Genomic DNA, 19,204 nt, shown 5'->3' with positions numbered 1-19,204 from the left:
GAGCTCTAAATTGAAAGCGGAAGTCCAGATTCCAACCCCCACGCCGCCTTCACCTCACAGGGTGGCCCTGGTCGAGAATTTAAGCTGTCTCTGGCTTCATCCACCCCAGCTCCACGCCTTTGGAGACTCAAACCCAGTTATTTGAGAACCTCCACTACCCCCGACTCCTCAGGCCTCCGGTGAAGCAAGAGGAACAGACCCAGATCCTGGCCTGGGACCCCAGTGATGGTTGGAACCCATCGGGATCCAAACGAGCGCAAGGCCAGATGCCGCAAGAAGCGTCCATGACAGGTCCAAGAAAGCTGGCTGAATCAGAGGTCGAAAACTGGTGGCTTGCAGCCAAATAGAGCCCTGTTTTACGTGTTAATACTATTTAAATAAATCAGGACACTTAAATTCACATTAGAAATCCTGATTTCCGTTTCTTTTATGAAAAAAATGGAAGATCTAGGCCCACATTTCCACGAGAGAACGATGGGCTGGAGCTGAATGGGACTGCCCCTCTACAGACGCCTTCCTCTAAGCTAGTCCCCACCTGGCCACTAATCTACAACACTTGCCTGGCCCCTCTAGACATTAGCATTAATGACTCCTGTTACAGATCATAGGGTGAGATGTTGGTTGGTTGCTCCTTTATTTTATTTTGAGAAGCTGCCTTCTGAAGTGAATTAACTTATTCAGGATCGAGTGCTGAGACGTCTTTTCTGGGTCATATATTTTTAATTAGCTTTTTTATTATTAAAGTCATACATTCTTTGTGTGTGTGTGTGTGTGTGTGTGTGTGTGTGTAGTGAGAGAGATAGCTGACACACAACTGACACAAAACCCAACAAAAATCTCCTGTCAGTCCCCTCCCAAGCAATGTACCCTTCCAGAGATTTACCTATACCTGTACAAACAAGGACATACACATTCCACCAGATCTCCATGAGGGCTGGGATTTGTGTCAGCCATGGTCACTACTGAATCTCCACCATCCAGAATAGTGCTTGGCACATAACAGATAAGTAATTGGTCAAAGAATGATTATTCTAGGACCTGGAATCAGGTCATGAAGAATGAATAGGAGGAGTTTACTAGAAAAGGGGAAAGAAGAACAGGAGAACAGGAGATGCAAGGCCAGGGAGGGATGTCTGAAAGCACAAGGAAAGTAAGCAGTTTGGAATGGCTGAGAAGTCCAAGGGGAGGGGGTGACAGGTGGCTGAGGCCAAAGCTTGAAGGACCTTCAATCCCCAGCTAAGGAACATGGCCTTTTCCCAGGACTGCATGGGACAGTTTAATCATGGGCATGACCAATGTGGATTTCTCTGGATACGGTGAGAAGAAGAGGCTGGAGGTGGCTGTCAGGTAGGGAGACTGATTTTATTATGACCAGAGGAGAGGGGCCAAGGCCTAAGCCAAGGACAGCTCCACAGGGAATGAGAGTCAGAAGTCCCAGCTGGAGACCAGACGTCTGCTAACTGATCTCTGTGGGAAGCCAGGGGAAGAGAAGCTGAGAACAGTCTTCTGTGACGTGGAGGCACTGCCCCACTCTCATGGAGTAGAGAAAACTAGATAAGGACCAAGAGATGGGCAGTCCCAGGGTGAAGATGTGGTCAGAGCTGGATTTGGCATCCATGGTGCACAGGTGGGGAGAGGACCCTCTGGAGCAGCAGGGGAGGACGAACTTAGATGGGGATTCCAGGCAGAGCCTGTGACTGGGCCTTTGGCAGGTGGATGAGCTGTTGGTACCTGGGCTGGTGGTGGCACAGGCACATTCACAGCTTAGCAGATCTCCTAACAGCATATGTAACCTTGGGCAACTCACTTCTCTCTGAGCCTCAGCTTCCTGATTCTATAAAATGGGAATAATGAGCACCTCATAAAGTGGTTGCAAAGGTCAAATTAAGTCATGTTGGGAGAAGACCCTGCAAACTGTAAAGCCCCCTGTGAAGCCTAGACCTAGATCTGTGGCACAGCAGACAGGCAGTCTCCACCCACGGCACACACTCTGCCATCCCCCAGAGGCACATTGACAGTCACACACCTTATTAAGACCAAAATCAGCAATGGGCCGGGCCCAAAAGCAACTCCCACCCCTACCCCTTACGCACACCGTGTCTGACTGAATCCCTCCATCTGGGCGACCCGAAGCAAGGTGTCTGGGAAGAGGTGTTGACTAGAGCAGTTGCTAGCTGCCATAACAAGTAGGCCGTAATGTGCATAACAGCTCAAAGAATTTCATTTCTTGCTCACGTAACTGTCCGATGCTGGCGTTCCAGGGTGACGGGTGGCTTGCCTTCACTCACTGCCGCACAGACCTTTGCTCCTTCCTTCTTGTGCCTCCATGATCCCCTGGTCTTATCTTCTGTATCTACCCAGCTGAAGGAGAAAGAGAGAGGGTGGAGGGCACACACCTACTTCTTTAAAACCTTGGCCTATAAATGACACATGTCACTCCATTCACATTCAATCAGTGGAAACTGGTCACATGGCCACACTTGAGTGCAAGGCAGCTTGAGAAATTAAGTTTAGCCAAGTGGCCAGGAGGAAAAGGACATGAATGTGTGGAGAAGAGCTACCCAGTTTCTGACACTGAAGGGCTCAGGTCATAGCCCAGAGGAGAGGGGCCAGTGGGACAGAGGGAGGCATATGGAGACAGGGGGTGGGGGAGTCGCCTTGTCCCTATAGAAAGAGTAGCCCAAGCTAGAGTGATGGGTGCCTGGGAGGCTCTAAGTAAGCCCATACTTAGAGTAAAATATAAGTCCTTACAGTGGGGGTGTACACGTGTAAGATAGAGGCAGACTGAGGTCTCTGGTTAAAGGACCTGAGTTCATCTAGGGCTGAGTCAGGGCTGAGAGGACAGGGCACCACCCTTCAGCTGACATTGCTTGCTATGAACTTAAGCTTGTGCCCCCCCCCAAATTTATATGTTGAGACTACGTACAGTGGCTCACACCTGTAATCCTGTATCCCAACATGTTGGGAGGCTCCAGCAGGAGGATCACTTGAGGCCAGGAGTTCAAGACCAGCCTGTGCAACATAGTGAGACTATGACTCTACAAAACATTAAAAAAAAAAAAATTAGCCAGGTGTGGTGGCATGCATTTGTAGTCCCAGCCACTCAGAAGGATGAGGCAGGAGGATCACTTGAACCCAAAAGTTAAAGGCTGCAGTGAGCTACGATCATGCCACTGCACTCCAGCGTGGGCAACAGAGTGAGACCCTATCTCCAAAAAAAAAAAAAAAATTAATATGTTAAAATACTAATCCTCAATGTGATGGCATTTGGAGACGGGGCCGTTGGTCATGCAGGGGAATCCTTTATGATGGGATTAGTGCCCTTATAAGAGGAGAAAGCGGAGAGCTGGTTTCCTTTCTGTCTGCTCTCTACCATGTGAGGACACAAAGAGGGACCTCACCAGACACCGGATCACCTGGCACCTTGAACTTGGACATTCCAGCCTCCAGAACTGTGAGAAATAAATGTTTTTGTTTAAGCCACCTGGTCTTTGGTATTTTTGTTATAGCAGACTGAGTTGACTAAGACAGTAATCCCAAGGTGGGATTTTTTACCTGAGTGAGTGTGAATGCACATATGTCTTTGGGCATAGATGTACCTGATCTGTTCCCCTACCCAGGTGGATAAGCAAGTGCATGGTTGCACATGTCACTGGGGTGTCTGAGTACAGATGTGTCTGATTGCAGTTGTGCCTGTCACATGTACCCGTCCAGGAGACTGTGCGTGCATATAACTACACACCCAGGTAATCCTAATGAGAGAGAGCACATGTGTTTTTATTTATTTATTTTAGAAACAGGGCCTCACTTTGTTGCCCAGGCTGGAGTGCAGCGACGCAATCATAGCTCACTGCAGCCTTGAACTTCTGGACTTAAGCGACCCTCCTGCCTCAGCCTCCCAAGTAGCTGGGACTACAGGCGCTTGGCACCATACCTGGAAAACCCATGTGTTTATGACACGCACAAGTGAATGGTCTGTGTGTACATGGCCATGCATGCAAGCTGTCCATCTGTCTGCACGCCTGGGCACACACATGGGAAGACAGCCTGTAGGTGTGTGGGGATAGGGTAGTAACTCTGCACAGGCACAACTGCTGGGGGGAAGGGTGCTGAGTGTGCACTTGGCACACAGTAGGTATAACGGTATGCTGAGTAAACTACACATGTGGAGACACAGGTCCCAGTGCACGAGTATGAATGTTCCCAGGAATTCTCCCACAGTGTGCAAAGGTGCCTGGGTATGTTTACATGCCCTCCTGTGCATCCACACATGACCTTAGGTCTCCCTGGGCTGGGCCAGACAAGCTGGCTCCTCGCTGGGCACACGGAGGCCGCTGCTGTGTGTTGGTGCTTGTGTGGGATGCTGCCAAGTGTGTGCTGGCAGCATGTGTGTGCATGCGCGAATGTGTCTGTGTGTGTGTGTGTAGGAAGAGGCGTTCGCTCTCTTAGACCTTGCTTCTTTCTGTGGTTTGGTTTCTATAGAGACACTTCCTGTGGCAGAGAAAAGAGGTAGTGAGCTGGTGTTTCAGGATGTGAGGGCCCGCGGGAGCCGAGCGGGCTCTCTCCACTGCCTGCCCACCACTGTGCAAGCTCTGGCCAGCACTGCCAACAATCCCCATGGTGGGCAGCCCCTGTGGCGGGGACCCGTGATCGGAGGCGGCATGCCAGGGAAGCCCAAGCACCTGGGCGTCCCCAACGGGCGCATGGTGAGTGTGGGCTCTGGGCCAGGGCCACGAGGAGGGGGTGGGCACACTCAGGGTGGAGCCCAGGAGGCACACCCAGCCGGGCTGGGCAAGAGCTCACGGGGTACTAGCAGGCGGGAGAAGTTGGGTACAGACAGCAGCAAGTGGTGGGACCCGGTGCCCTCACCCAGGACCCTTCCAGATGGCCCTGCTGGGTGCCTGGTGCAACGCTGGGGCTGAGACGAGAGCAGAGCAGACCCAGGCTTCTGGTCTAGCTCCCACTGCTCCCTCGCCCGCTATTGGTGTGAGCCTGACCTGGGGCTGCGTCCCACAGTAGCAGGGAGACCTGGTGTGCCCCTTGTCCCCACCCCCCTACAGTGGCCCAAGCCCCCACACCTTGCTCAGCCTCAATCCTCCCCTCTTCACCCCATACCCCAGGTGTCCAAGGTCAGGTTAGTGGCAGCCCTCGCTGGGTCACTGCCCTCTAGCCAGACCTGCTCTGGAGGCTCCCTGCCAGAACTAGCGTTCTTTGGGCAGCCTGGATGGGTCAGTAGGGTAGGGCAGGTTGGTGTAGCTCCTGGAAGTTCCTGAGCTTCCGGGGGAGCTGAGCACTAGGATGCCCTGGCTGCAGCTGCCCCACCCGCTCTGCCCTCTCCCTGGCTGCTTAGCCCCTAATTGGAGCTGCCCTTGGAGGTGGGGTGAGCTGTGCTGAGCCTCCCTTCTCTCTCTAGGGCCCCTGCTGCTTGGCAGAGTCCCTCCTAACAACCTTAGGAGGGCCAGACTGTCCTAGCCTCCCCTACTAGGCCCCAGCCTAGTACCATGGGACAAAGCCAATGGATCCAGAGAGATCTGGGTTCCAGTCCTGGCTCTGTTGTCCCTTGCTGGGGGAGTCCTCTCTGACTCTCAGTTTCCTCATCTGTAAACCAGGGAGATTGGAATGGATCTCAAAGGCTTGTTGAGATAAGTTAAGTGGAATAGTGAATACTGAGGCCCTTGGCCACTGTGGGGACTGTGTAAATGTCAGCCTGATATCCCTACATTTTCAGCCCCTCTTCAGCTGAGCCACCCATCCCTACTCCTGCCTCCTAATTCCCAAGACCTGCTTCTGTCTCTCCTTCCTCCAGCACCTCCTCACGGCCCAGGCCAGGCCAGCTGGGTGGGACAGCGGCAAGTCCTCCAAAGCCCGCTCAGACCCCACCTCGCTGTCTCTACCTCCAGCCCAGCTGTGAAAGTTCAAGAAGAGCCCCTCTGCCTTGTGCTCCCACCCCAGAGGCATGATGCTTGGCTTGCCCTTGCCGGGCTGCCCCCGCCAGGAAGCCAAGGAGGAGCAGCCCCAGGCCCACCTGGGAGGGCAGCTGGACTGATGCTTCTGGAACTGTGTCCAGAACTGCAGGGCAGCTGAAGGGCCTGGAGACAAACCTGCCTCTGCCCCTCCTGTGTCAGTCCGTGACTTCTCCAGCCAAGAGTCATTCAGAGTAGGGAGGGCGCCCCCAGGCTCAACCCCAGTTCCATCCAGCCCATGGACAGCCCGCTCCTCTCAGAACTACCACACAGTTTATCTTTGCCCTTCCTCGGCCCATTGTGAACTCTCTGTGCCACCTCTGTGACCCTTAGAATCCCAAGGGCCACAGATTGCCTGCTGGCTGGTCACTAGGCAGTTCTCTGAGGCCACTCTTGGCCAGGGCAGAAGGGGTGGACAGGCACTAGCATCATGGCAGGGGTACAGAAGGAGAGCACCTGGGGTCAGGTGTCTGGTCCCTCTGCGAGTCACCTCCCAAGGGAGGCTCAGAAGAGTGAATGATGTGCCGAGGGCAGCGGTGAGCAGAGGGGTCAGCCTCCGGACCTCCCAGCCCGCCTGGCTCTGCACCCTTCGCCCGTCATTCCTGGCTCCAGCAGCTTCAGCCATCAGCCTCGCCTCTGCCACTCAGCTAGTCCAGTTGAGGTGAAACCTGTCACTTAGAGATGGCTCCCAGCCCCTCCCAGGGCTGTCCTCACACAGCCCCAAACGCCATTTCATTCATTCACTCCTCAGGGCCCACTCAGTGCGGCCTCTACCCGAGGCACGGCAGACCCAGCCCATCAGCCCTACCCCAGCCCTCACACAACCCCCAGTCTAGCAAGGCACAAAAGACACAGGCAAAAGACCAGAATAAAATTCAGGGTCGGGTGACAGCCACACAGGTCAGGAGTGGAGAAATCTTGACCGGGACTCGGCAAGGGAGAACTAACTTCTTGACTGGCTCCGTATGCCATGGGAGAGGGGGCAGTCCCTGAAGGACGCACAGGCTCGGGGAGGGAAGGGCATGGCAGAGACCTGGATGTGGGAAAACAGGGCATGTGCACAGGGACATGGCCCGAGGGGAGGTTGGGAGTCAAACCTGGAGAGGGCAGCTGTGCATTCCGCCACTGTCGGGGGCCTGGTCAGTCGTCCCCTCCTGGCAAGGAGACTCGCAAGGCAAAGTCCACATATCTCCCTCTGTGTTTCTGGCATCCAGCTTGGGGCCAGGCACTCAAGTTCAGGGTGGCCTTACAGAGGGGTCAAGGCTAGGGGTCAGCTCCACAGGGTGGCTCAAGTTGACAGGACCAGACACCCATGTTCTGTGTGGACATCCCGAGAGAAAGTCTTGCAGCTTCAGTTTCCTCAAGCTACAATGAAATGGTAGAGGGGCCCACAGAGAAGATGCTCAGTAAATCGGCCCTCCCTTCAAGGCCTGGCCCCTCCAGGGCACAGTTCGAGAGGAGCCCCTGGGCCCTTCATACCCAATTGGTCTTGCCCACCTGTGCCCTGCGGGCTGGAGCCCTGGGCCTCCAAAGCTCCCCTGGCCCACACAGAGAGGCACCCTGGGTGGAGGACGGGGAGACCTCAGGCTCCAGAGTCAGGCAAACTTGAGTTTTAATCTCAGCTCTGCCACTTCCCAGCTGTGTGATTCTTTGGGCCTTGGTTTCCTCATCTGTGAAATGGGGGCAATAATACCTGCCACACAAGATAAAGATGTAAAGACGGAGGGAGAACACGATGTGTGCTACCAGAGGGTGCCTGCCACACAGTCAGAGCTCAGGGAGCTTGGGGCCCTCCCTGACCTCAGTGTTCTCAGGTACCAGCAGCTCCTCCAGGGCCTGCTTCCTAAGAAAGAACTATGGGCGGTTGAGGTCCGACCATGGGTCAGGGGTGTCACTGGCCACCACGCCCTTCCTCACCCTTTCTTCCCCTTTCCCCATCCACCCACCACTTCTCCTCCAGCAGGCTAAGGTGGGGCGAGGCCAGCCCTGCTCAGCACAACTCCTCAGCCTGACGGCCAGTCAGGCCAGGGCACTAGGCCCGTGGGCGGTGCTGCTCTGACCGCAGCACGCCTGGCGCCTTCCCTCGCCGGGCTGCATTCGACCTTCACAGCAACCTCAGGAGACCGGGCGTGCTGAGCCCCACACTACACAGCGGGAAACTGAGGCTCAGAGAAGTTACTTTCCTCCAGATGGCAGCTGAAATCGGACTCCCTCCCATGTCAGATTTCACCCTACACCATCTCAGCCCCACCTATGTGTGTCAACAACTAGGGGCAGGGGGCTGGGATGGAGCAGTGCGGCAGCAGATGTGGGGCGTCCAGAGGCTAGCGTCCCTGGGGCATGGGGTGCCAGGGCAGGGTCCTCGTGGCTGCTGGGGAGAGGTCTGGACATGGGTGGGCATGCGTGTGGCAGGAAGCGGACTCAGGGCTGGGTTAGGGTGCACGAATGTCAGTGCGCAGAGATCGGGGAGCCGTGCCACAGGGGGCGTGGGAGCAGACACCCAGGCAGAGGCGATGGCAAGGCCGGAAGCAGGAGTGTGCAGGAGTGTGGGGAAAATAGAAAAGTTTGATCAAGTGTAGGGCGGAGGTGAGGGGGAGGGAAATGGGTGAGGCTGAAGGGGTTCATTAGTCAGGCCCAGGTAAGGTTTATCTGTAACCTGGCAACTGCCACGTGCCTCTGTGGGCAGGGAATGGGCCCGGGTGGGATGATAGAGAGGGGTGGGGCCTGAAGAGGAGGACCTGGGAGCCAGCCCCCTGATGGCACAGACATTCAATTAAACAGAATGTAGAAAATAAAACCTCTGAGGGCCAAACAAAATTGGAGTGTGGGCTGGCAGCAGCCCCAGCACCCGTGGCCACCTCTGGGGCTCCTGCAGCCACAGAGGGCTCTGAGCACAGAGGAGGCTGATGTGGTTGGAGGGCAGGACAGAGGCTCAGAGGATGCCCAAGGAGGGCAGGACCAGGCAGCCACAGCAGAGGATGGTTCTGGGAGTGCAGAGCAGCCTGAGGGCGCGGGCAGGTGCAGGATGGGGAAGCTGCGGGGGAAGAGCAAGCGTAGGCTGGAAAGGAGCCCTCTTCGCACCGTGGCTGCCCCAGATAGGACTTTCTCCTGTAGCTGTGGGAAGCACCACCTCTCTTTGGGGGAAATGACTGTCATGATTCGGGTCACCCCGGGCAGAGGCTGGGGTGGGTCACCCGAGGGAGGGCAGAGGCCAGGTGGGAGGCAGCAGGACAGTGTACTGGAGCGGCTCCCCACCCAGCCACACTCTGCACATAGTTTCTGTACCCAGCAACTTCATGTCCCAGAGTGCCAGAGGGGAGGCGAGCTCAGGAAGGAGCCCAAAATTGTAAAGCTAGAAAAAAGCAGGGCTGGGATTTGAATCCAGGTCTGACAGACCCCAACACTTGTGCTCTTTCCTCTATGGCAGGGGTGGCAGGTGCCCAGCAGGGTCAGGCACCAGCACTAATACAACAACCCCAACAATCGTAAGGTTCCTTGAACATTGACTACATGCCAGATGGTGTTCTGAGTTCTTTATATGTATTTAACACATTTAATCGCAGCATTCCTTTGAAGTCAGGACCATTATTTGCCCCATTTTTAGGGCAGGAAACTGAGGCACAGAGAGGTTAAGTGCCTGGTCCAAGGTTACACAGCACAAATTTGACCTCCCAAATTTGAGCCTGTCTCAAGTAACATTCATGCATCAAACTGGCCCCAGGGGCCCTTGAGGAGAATGTGAGCCTCTTCTAGGGAAGGTGGTGGCTGCTCAGTGCCAGCCAAGGTTGTCATACTGGGAAGAACCTGGAGTATCAGAATCTTAAAGAACAGGCCGGGCGCGGTGGCTCACGCCTGTAATCCTAGCTCTGGGAGGCCGAGGCGAGTGGATCGCTCGAGGTCAGGAGTTCGAGACCAGCCTGAGCAAGAGTGAGACCTCGTCTCTACTAAAAATAGAAAGAAATTATCTGGCCAACTAAAAATATATATACAAAAAACTTAGCCGGGCATGGTGGCACATATCTGTAGTCCCAGCTACTCGGGAGGCTGAGGCAGTAGGATCGCTTAAGCCCAGGAGTCTGAGGTTGCTGTGAGCTAGGCTGACGCCACTGCACTCACTCTAGCCCGGGTAACAAAGTGAGACTCTGTCTCAAAAAAAAAAAAAAAAAAAAAAAAAAAAAGAATCTTAAAGAACAGACAGAAAGCTGGGGTTTTATGTAAAAATTTCTCGATTTTTAAATACGGGAAACCTCTTGAAACTTAAAAAAACTGAGGGCCACGATAATAATAATAATGTCCTACATGTCTGCAGGCCGATCTGGCCCTTGAATGGCTGTTCTGTGACCTGGGTGCTCCCAGGGTGGGAGTGCGGAGCAGAGGAGATTCCAGCCAGGAGGGCAGGGTGTGCTTTGTTGGGGAGCAGATGTTTGCAGGCCTGTTTCTGGTGGGGATGGAAAAAAGAGAAAGGGCATAATGAAAAGGGGGGCGCTGAGGATGACTCAAGCCCCGGTGTGGGGAGCCCAGGTGCTGGAAGAAAGCTGGGATACAGTGAAGCTGGGTGGGTACTCTGTTTTGGTGGGGGCAGAGGGTGCCTCCATCTGGGACTGGCTGAGTTTGGGGGGCTTATGGACATTTGGGGGGAAATGTTAGCAGGAATTTGGCTGCTTTTGGAGCTGGGGATCTGTGGATGGGACAAAGGGCCCGGGACAGAGCCAGGGAGGGGCAGAGGCCACACCGCGTGGGCAGGCGGTCATGAAGAAGCTGGAGGAGATGCTAGGAAGGTAGAAAGAGAGCCAGGGGAAACCACGGCTAGAGTCATTTTGAGAGGAGAGTTTTTCTGTTTCACTAATGGTTGGGATTCCCAGAGAAGTGGAGTGGGCCTCTGCAGCATGCTGCTCACACTGCGGCCCCTGGGCCAGCAGTGCCAGCACCGCCCTGGAGCTTGCTAGAAACAGAGAGCCTCAGGCCCCATCCCAGACCTACTGACCCCGAATCTCCAGGGGTGGGGTCCTCCCAGTCACTCTACGCTCAAGTTTGAGAGCCACTGCTCTATGCTTCAAAACAGCATCCGGTGCCCTGCCCAAGGTGGGGTGGGACCTGTCAGAGACCCTGGGCCCCAAGAGGAAACAGTTGCAATAAGGCAATCTTTGGCTACAAGGACACCTCTCCTTCCTCAAAGACAACAGCAGATGTTGATATAGCCTTACCACATGCTGGTCACTGCTCTAGATACTGTAATTAGATTAAACTGATTTGATCCTCACAACAGCCCTGGAAAGGAAGATGCTATTATTAGTGTCATCCCCTATTTACAGATGGAGGCAAACAAGTTGACTAACTTGCCCAAAGTCACACAGCTAGTAGGTGCCAGAGATAGGCTAAAGTCTGCTCCTACCTACCACGCTATGCACACTGGGCTCATCTAGCAGGGCGACTGGAAGGTACCTGGCATAAGTCCCAGAACACAGTGGTTGGCACAGGACAGAGAGGGAGAAAACGCTGGCCACGCAGAGCCTGGCTGGGGATGGCCAGCACGGCTCTCCATGTGGAGGAAGACACAGTTCTAGCTCCTGGGCGCTGGGCCCAGAACTGTCCCTTGGGAATCCTCACTGCACCCGGCTCTGACTTTCTACTTCGGGTCTCTTGTAGGTTCTGGCTGTCTCAGATGGAGGTGAGTAACAGAATGTGTGGAGGACGCCTGGCTGAGGGGGAGGGAGGAGGGAGGTGGAAACGGATGCGGACACCCCTGCCCCTTGCCGTCTTTCCAGGGAAGGTACCTGTGGAGCAGATGCCCACCTAGGGGTGGGCTTGGGCCAGGGGCTGGGGAAGGCAACAGGCTCACCCCTGGTTGTCCATCCTCCTGCAGAGCTGAGCAGCGTGTCAGGGCCACAGGGCCAGGGTGAGGGCCGAGGCAGCTCCCTCAGCATCCACAGCCTCCCCAGTGGCCCCAGCAGTCCCTTCCCCAGCGAGGAGCAGACCGTGGCCAGCTGGGCCCTGTCCTTCGAGCGGCTGCTGCAGGACCCACTGGGCCTGGCTTACTTCACTGTAAGCGCTGGGGTGAGGGGATGGGAGCGGGGCACGGGAGGGCATGGATGGAGCTTCAGGCTGGCCAGAGCCAGCTCCTCTGTCACTCCCTCTGTCTAGCCTTCCTTTGGCACCCTCCTCTTCTTCTCCCAGCTGGGAGCTCTTCTTCCTTCTCTGTCCTTGTCTCTGCCTCTCATTTTCTCTGTGCCTCCAGAACTGGCTCCATCTGTCTGTCTGGCCCTATCTGTCTGGCTTGGTCGCTTGGCCCCGTCTCTGGAGATTGTCTGTGCTCCCAATCTCTTTGAGCACGTCCCCAGATTCCGTCTCTGTGTCTCTGACTGCCTCCCCCTCCTCCCCCTCCCAGGAGTTCCTGAAGAAGGAGTTCAGCGCGGAGAACGTGACTTTCTGGAAGGCCTGCGAGCGCTTCCAGCAGATCCCGGCCAGCGACACCCAGCAGGTCGGGGGCAGGGGGAGCTGGGCAGGGGATGTAGGGGGTACCGGGGCCTGGGCCACGCCCCCGACCTTCTCCTGTCCCTCCTCCCTCAGCTAGCTCAGGAGGCCCGGAACATCTACCAGGAGTTCCTGTCCAGCCAGGCGCTGAGCCCAGTGAACATCGACCGGCAAGCCTGGCTCGGCGAGGAGGTGTTGGCCGAGCCCCGGCCGGACATGTTTCGGGCACAGCAGCTTCAGGCGAGCGGTCCCGGGGCCGTGACCTTGGAGGGGAGAGAAATGGGGCCGGGACGGGGTCAGATCCTGGGGCCGAGCCTCAGCGGCGAGGGGGAGGCGAATGTGGAGGCGGGGACGGGGGCAAACGCAGGGGCAGGGCCGTGGTCAAAGGGCGGTACGAGAGGCTGCGGAGAAGGAGGGGCTAGGGGCGGGGCTTACCTGTGCACAGGGGCGGGGCCACGAGTGGGGGCAGGGCCTGGACCCCGGAGGTGGGCGCTGAGGAGGGGGCGGGACTAGGCGTTTCCCCACTCCAGGTTAGGGCGGGGCCGGCCCCGGCTCACGCTCCCCGCGCGGTCCCCGCAGATCTTCAACTTGATGAAGTTCGACAGCTACGCGCGCTTCGTCAAGTCCCCGCTCTACCGCGAGTGCCTGCTAGCCGAGGCCGAGGGGCGCCCCCTGCGGGACCCCGGCTCCTCACGCCTCGGCAGCCCTGACTCCACGAGGAAGGTGCGGACGGGGTTGGGGTGGGCGGTCGGAGGCAAGGGACCCTGCAGACTGTACGCAAGAGGAGCCGCCCCCGGTGCAGATCTGCGGGTGGGTGCCCACGGTCTGCATGCGGGCTAAGGCCCAGCCCGGTGCCAGCGCCTTCCCTGTACCCGCAGAAGCCGAAGCTGAAGCCCGGGAAGTCGCTGCCGCTGGGCGTGGAGGACTTGGGGCAGCTGCCGTCTGGCGAGGGTCCTGGGGGCCGCCCGCTCCGCAAGTCCTTTCGCAGGGGTGAGGGCAAGAACGGGCCACAGAGATGGGGTCCAAGAATTTGGGCAAATTTTGGGAGCTCCCCCTTACTCCTACACGGCCCACAGCCAGTCGAGTATGTAAATCTGTGAAAATCAAAATGCAAGTTCCTGTGACCGCATTCCCCTAGGTGGCTAGGCCCCAGAAGTTTAGAAACCACACTGGGCCCCTGCCGGATGGCTCTAAACAAGGTCCACCAGGGAGGGGAGAGGTTTTAGCAGAGGGATGGGTGAGGGGCAGAGGGATGGGTGAGGGGCAGAGGGGCTGTTCAGGTTCATTGCTTCCTCTTCCCTAGAGCTGGCCGGCGGGGGTGCAAACTCGGCCTTGCGCAGAGAGTCGCAGGGCTCCCTCAACTCCTCCGCCAGTCTGGACCTTGGCTTCCTAGCCTTCGTCAGCAGCAAATCCGAGGTGAGCCGACTTCCCAGGGAGACCAGGTGCCTTATGGGCTATGGCCACTACCCAGGTCCCTCTATGTAGTTGCCATCATTCCCAGTCTTGGGCCCCACTGCCATCTCCCAGCTAGCACTGCACAGCCAACCCTTCGGCCTCCTCACTTTCTTCCCATTCTCACTACTTGGTCCCCATGTATGTAATGGGTGCACATCCTCAGTCAGCAGGTGTGTGGGCATTTGTGGGTGCCCAGATGTACACAACATGTGTGTGGATCTGTGGGTGGACCTGTCTCTAGGTACCCATATGCCTAGGTGTACATGCATGTGTTCCTGCAGGAGAACATACCTTTGCCTGCCTGTAGGTATGCCCTTGGGCATGTAGGTGCATGTTTGAGCCCCAGTGAGCTTGCCTATCTCTGTGTATCTGTGTGCATGCCCTTGCATGTGTACACATAACCTCCGCCACTCCTGCCCCAAATTAGAGCCACCGGAAAAGCCTTGGGAGCACAGAAGGAGACAGTGAAAGCCGGCCAGGGAAGTACTGCTGTGTGTACTTGCCCGATGGCACAGCCTCCTTGGCCCTGGCCCGGCCCGGCCTCACCATCCGTGACATGCTGGCAGGGATCTGTGAGAAACGAGGACTCTCGATACCTGACATCAAGGTCTACCTCGTGGGCAATGAGCAGGTGCGAACCTGACCTGGCCCCAACTACAACCTTCTTCCTGATCCTGACCCCAACTCTATTCCTGTCTCTGCTCAGTCATGACTCCAAACCCAACTCCATTTCTAATCTCTCAGACTAACTCTAATTCAAACCCCACCTTCCTAACTCCAGCCCTCACCACAGCATCCCCATCCCCACACCCAGCTCCAAACCACCCCTAGCACCAACTCCTCACTCAAACTCAGACACCCGCCCCCATACCCATCCATTTCCAGCTTCATCCGTATCCCACTGTGATGGGCTCAGAGGTGATGCAGGGGGAACCACTGCTGGAGCTGGGCCATTTCCCCGTAGCTCTTAGTTCAGACTGCCATCCCCACACGGCCCACCTGTGGGAAGCCCTTGCCTCCTCAGCCACTAGGGGCAGCCAACTGCATCTAATCAATGAACTGCTTTCCTTTAGTTGCACACTAGCCTTAAACTTTAAAGAAGAGTCTAGGGGAAAACTGGCTTTAAACTTAACCACCCAGTGAGGCGGATCTAAAGGAAGAATGCTGCATTCCAGGGGATCGGCAGGATTTCATTCACCTAGCAGACAAGTCTTAAGGCCCTGCCAGGTGGGTGGGTACAGGGACCCCGGCCTGGGGCTGTCCTCCAGGCCCACAGGCTGGAGGTAAGCCAGGCAGGATATGATCAGGAGGAGGAGTGAAACCTCCAGAGCATGTCTCTTGGGGGAAGGTAGGCACTTCTGGCTGGTGTCTGGAAGACTTGGTGGAAGAAGCAGCAGTTGATGTGGATGGGAAGGAGTTTGCCTGGCAGAGCTATGGGGGAGGATGTTCCAGGCAGAGGGAACATCTTAATTGAAGGCCTGGAGGGGGTACTTGCAGGGCACATTCAGGGGCCAGGGGCCTGGAGCTTGGGGGTGCAAGGGCAGTAGTGGGGGGTGCTCTGCCCACTCTCTTAGGCTGCCAGAGCAGCTGCCAGCAGCCCAGATGGGCTTTCATGCCTGCTAAATATAACTTCACCGCCCACTCTCCACCTGTCCCTGCAGCACACCATAGGCCTACTGCCTGGGAGAGGCTGCCCCCACCCCCAACTCCTGGGCTGGAGCAGGCAGTGGGGCCTCTGGGGACCATAATCACGACAGTTACTGTTTATGTGCCTACTGTGTGCCAGGCACTGTGCCAGATGCTTCACATCCTCTGGCTTCATGAGGGGACATTTTTGCAGTGAGTAGACAAGAAGTGTCCTTAGTAGGAAGGAATGGAAAGAACTGGACAAATGTCAAAGATGGGACAAGGCTTGGGTGGCTGACTAAAGGTGGGTGGTGAGGGAGGAAATGCATCCAGCTGGTCTGATGGGGTTTCACATGCCTGAGGGACAAGGGGGCAGCCGTCCAGTGGGCAGGTCCTGTCCTGTCCTGGGAAGCATAGGCCACCATTACCATTTCATGCCACAGCTGTTTCCCATAACGCCAATCCTTTTCCAGGAATTGCCAGCATTCTTGCCGCTTTTCTCCCTGGCCTTGGCCTTACCAGGCTCCGACTCCAGCCTGGAGCCTTATCCCCTGCCCCGCCTCATCTGCTCCCCTATGGCTCTCCTACCACCTTCCCTCCCTCTAGGGAGGCCCAGTGGCAGCCACAGGGGAAGTGAAGGTGTTCTCTTAGACCCCCAGGGATGGCTCAGGGTGGGAGGAGGGACTCAGACCCTGCCTGGCATCCGCAGAAGGCCCTGGTCCTGGATCAGGACTGCACGGTGCTGGCGGATCAGGAAGTGCGGCTGGAGAACAGGATCACCTTCGAGTAAGTGTCCCGCCCCCAAGGCGGCCCTGTTCTGGCTACCTGGAGCCCAGGCCACGTCCCTCCTGATAGCCCCGCCCCGGGCTAAGGCCCCGCCCTTTCTCGAGCTTGCGCCTTGATGGGTTGGGGGAGGGGGCCGGTCCTCCGCCCCTCCGCATCCCGGGGGTCCTGTGCAGGCTGGAACTGGCGGCGCTGGAGCGCGTGGTGCGCATCTCGGCCAAGCCCACCAAGCGGCTGCAGGAGGCTCTGCAGCCCATCCTGGAGAAGCACGGCCTGACCCCGCAACAGGTGGCACTGCACCGGGTGAGCTGCCAGGCCGCGGGGCCGGGACCAGGCCGGGCGGGGCCGGGGCAGGGCGGCAGGGAGCCGGCTGCCTGTCCCGCGGGCTGCTGACCTCTCCCCGCAGCCAGGCGAGAAGCAGCCACTGGATCTGGAGAAGCTAGTGAGCTCGGTGGCGGCCCAGAGACTAGTTTTGAACACTCTTCCAGGTAGGGAACGTTGGCCCCGTGCTTGATCTCTGGGAACGGCTCTGGCCCTGGAGGAAGGGAGTCCAGGCGGGAGGCAAACACTAACGGCGGGCTCTCTGCCGCAGGTGCGATGATTTCCGAAGCCGGTAACATATCCCCCTGCCGCAGCCAGGTGAGTGAGAGCCGGGGCGCCCTCTTCCACCGGCTGCTTCTCCCCTCCTGGTTGTGGCTCTGACCCCACATTCTCGCAGGGCTGCCTGCCTAGAACCCAAGACAAGGCCACCCATCCCCCTCCAGTGCCCCCCAGTTCGCTGGCGAAGGTGTCCAGTAGTGCCACTGGGAAGCGGCAGACCTGTGACATCGAAGGTATATTGGGGAATGGGGATCAGAGGGACTAAGACAGTGGACTTGAGGACCTTTGAGGGTGGCATCAGAGAAGCTTGAGCTGAGGCAGAGGTCTGAGTGCCCTTGGGGGGGGTGGGGGACCAGAGGGGGTGGGCCAGGGCGGTTGGTGCTGGGGTGAGGGGGGCTGTGGCCACAATAAGACAGCAGTACTGTGGTGAGCTAGCATGGGCAGGTCTGCTAGGATGGGCCCTCTGAATCTGTGGCTGTCCCCAGGCCTGGTGGAGCTGCTGAACCGGGTCCAGAGCAGCGGGGCCCACGACCAAAGGGGCCTTCTGCGAAAAGAGGACCTGGTGCTTCCAGAATTTCTGCAGCTGCCTACCCAAGGGCCTAGCTCTCAGGAGGCCCCATCACAGACTGAATCAGCGGCCCAGCCCACCGGGGGAGCCTCGAATTCCACTGCCCACCCGGCCCTCTGACAGCTGCCCTACAGTCCAGGCTGGCTGCATGGCACCTGGCGGGCCAAGCATGCCGTGGGTCCGCTCTGCATGCCCTGTCTGTGCCATGAGTGTCCTTGGCCCTTTCCCGCCGTGGGCAGGCCCGCGGGAAGAGCCAGAAGAGGTGAAAAGGGGACTCGGGAGCCATACCCCACAGCTGCCACCATCTGTTCCCTCGCAGACTCACCCACCCATCCCTTGCAGCCAGGCCCCCCGGGGGATGTGAGCCTACCCCTTGGTGCAGTCTTGCCCAACAGAGGGGTGGCGTTGGCAGTGCCAGCCTCCCCAGCCTGTGCCAAGCTTCAGCAGGAGGCAGGAGGAGGGGCCGGCCCCTCCTCAGGGAGCTGGTCTGAGTAAGGCCTAGGGGTGCAGGCAGGCGGCCCCGTCCTCCACCCACGTAGACTCTACTGTACATATGGATTTTGCAGTTGGCTTGGGGCAGCTGGGTTTGTCCTGGATGTATGATACTGTTATTATAATAATTGTTATTATTCTGTCATGAGGTGTGTTCCTTGTGTGCCAGTTTGCCCTGTTGTCTCCCCACACCCCGGTCCTAAACCACTGCATCTGACACCAGGGTCAGTGCCAGGAAGTTCTTAGGGCCCTCAGGATGGGCCTCCTGACTTCCTGTTTTCAGAACCTCTCTTCCTGACTGCACGGAATATGGGGGGGGTGCATGAGAGACAGAGAGGGAGGGAGGAGGGAGAGGGGTGTGTGTGTGTGAGAAGAACCCTGGCGAGTTGTGCCTCTGCTGTCACTGGGCTGCTCCCCTTTCTCTGGATGGGAGCACATCAGTCTGGTTGCTGTTCTCTGCTTGTATCGGGGACTGTGTCTCTGTCCACATAACCGGGGGCTCCTCTCAGCACATCAAAGGCCTATGTGGGGCGGACAATGGTTGTGGTGGGGGCAGGTTCTTGCCCTTGGCTGCTTTGGCTGGGTCGTCTTCCCTGTCCCCAGGCAGCCAGGGAAGCCCAGACTCCACACAGGGGGAGGCAGGGAGGACCTCCCAGAGGGAGGGCCTCAGCCTATGGGGAGAGAAGCCAGACTCAGGCCCAGCCCAGAAGGGTAAGTGCTCTGACAGAGGAAGCAAAGGGACGAAAGAAGCCACCTGAGGGGGTGAGGGGTTCTCCTGACTGCCTCAAACAGGTCAAGTTCTCTTCCCCATTCGGGTCTTTCGCTTGCTGTCCCCTCTGCCAGGAACTCCCTCTACCTGCCCTCTTCTTCTTTAACTGGCTTCTCCTCATTCTTGAAATCTGTGGGAGAAATCAGTGGGGTTTCCAAGCCCACCATGGCATCACATGGGGGCTTCAGCCCTCAGCCTGCTCTGCCCTGGCTGGCTTAACGGGACTCCTGGCAGACCTGGCCAATCAGAGCACTCCATTCCCCTGGCCAATTAGAGCACTCCATTCTACTGGCTAATCAGAGTATTACATTCCCCTGGCCAATCAGAGTTTGGTTCAGGGATGGTCGTCTGACCCCAGTGCCAATCAGAATTCCAATCCCGGTCATTTTGTGCCATTTCCCGTGGGTTTGTAGAAAGGACTTGCAGGGAGAGAACCTGCACGTGAATGTAGCCAACACATGGGAGCAAGACAGATGT

General features: G+C 57.3%; 1 protein-coding gene across 1 annotated transcript; it reads left to right on the top strand.

The window, feature by feature from the left end:
* The first annotated feature begins 4,478 nt into the window (after positions 1-4,478).
* RGS14 (regulator of G protein signaling 14) lies at positions 4,479-18,101 on the top strand. The gene is made up of 15 exons (XM_045530583.1): positions 4,479-4,706; positions 11,610-11,631; positions 11,827-12,005; positions 12,349-12,441; positions 12,531-12,674; positions 13,014-13,157; positions 13,313-13,424; positions 13,738-13,850; positions 14,317-14,520; positions 16,225-16,301; positions 16,475-16,601; positions 16,705-16,786; positions 16,891-16,937; positions 17,017-17,131; positions 17,384-18,101. The coding sequence occupies exons 1-15, from the start codon at positions 4,662-4,664 to the stop codon at positions 17,584-17,586; spliced, it is 1,707 nt and encodes a 568-aa protein (XP_045386539.1). The 5' UTR covers positions 4,479-4,661; the 3' UTR covers positions 17,587-18,101.
* The last annotated feature ends 1,103 nt before the right edge of the window (positions 18,102-19,204 follow it).

This window comes from Lemur catta, chromosome 18 (assembly GCF_020740605.2).
Source record: "Lemur catta isolate mLemCat1 chromosome 18, mLemCat1.pri, whole genome shotgun sequence".
Classification (NCBI taxonomy): Eukaryota; Metazoa; Chordata; class Mammalia; order Primates; family Lemuridae; genus Lemur; species Lemur catta.
The sequence above is the reverse complement of the archived record's forward strand: the minus strand, read 5'-3'. Positions and strand labels throughout refer to the sequence as shown.

Bases quoted from the DNA above. Each gene is read 5' to 3' on its own strand.
- RGS14 (XM_045530583.1), top strand. From the start codon at position 4,662: ATGCCAGGGAAGCCCAAGCACCTGGGCGTCCCCAACGGGCGCATG. The intron at 13,425-13,737 runs GTGAGGGCAAGA...CCTCTTCCCTAG, and splicing joins CCGCAAGTCCTTTCGCAGGG to AGCTGGCCGGCGGGGGTGCA. The intron at 16,602-16,704 runs GTGAGCTGCCAG...CTCTCCCCGCAG, and splicing joins AACAGGTGGCACTGCACCGG to CCAGGCGAGAAGCAGCCACT.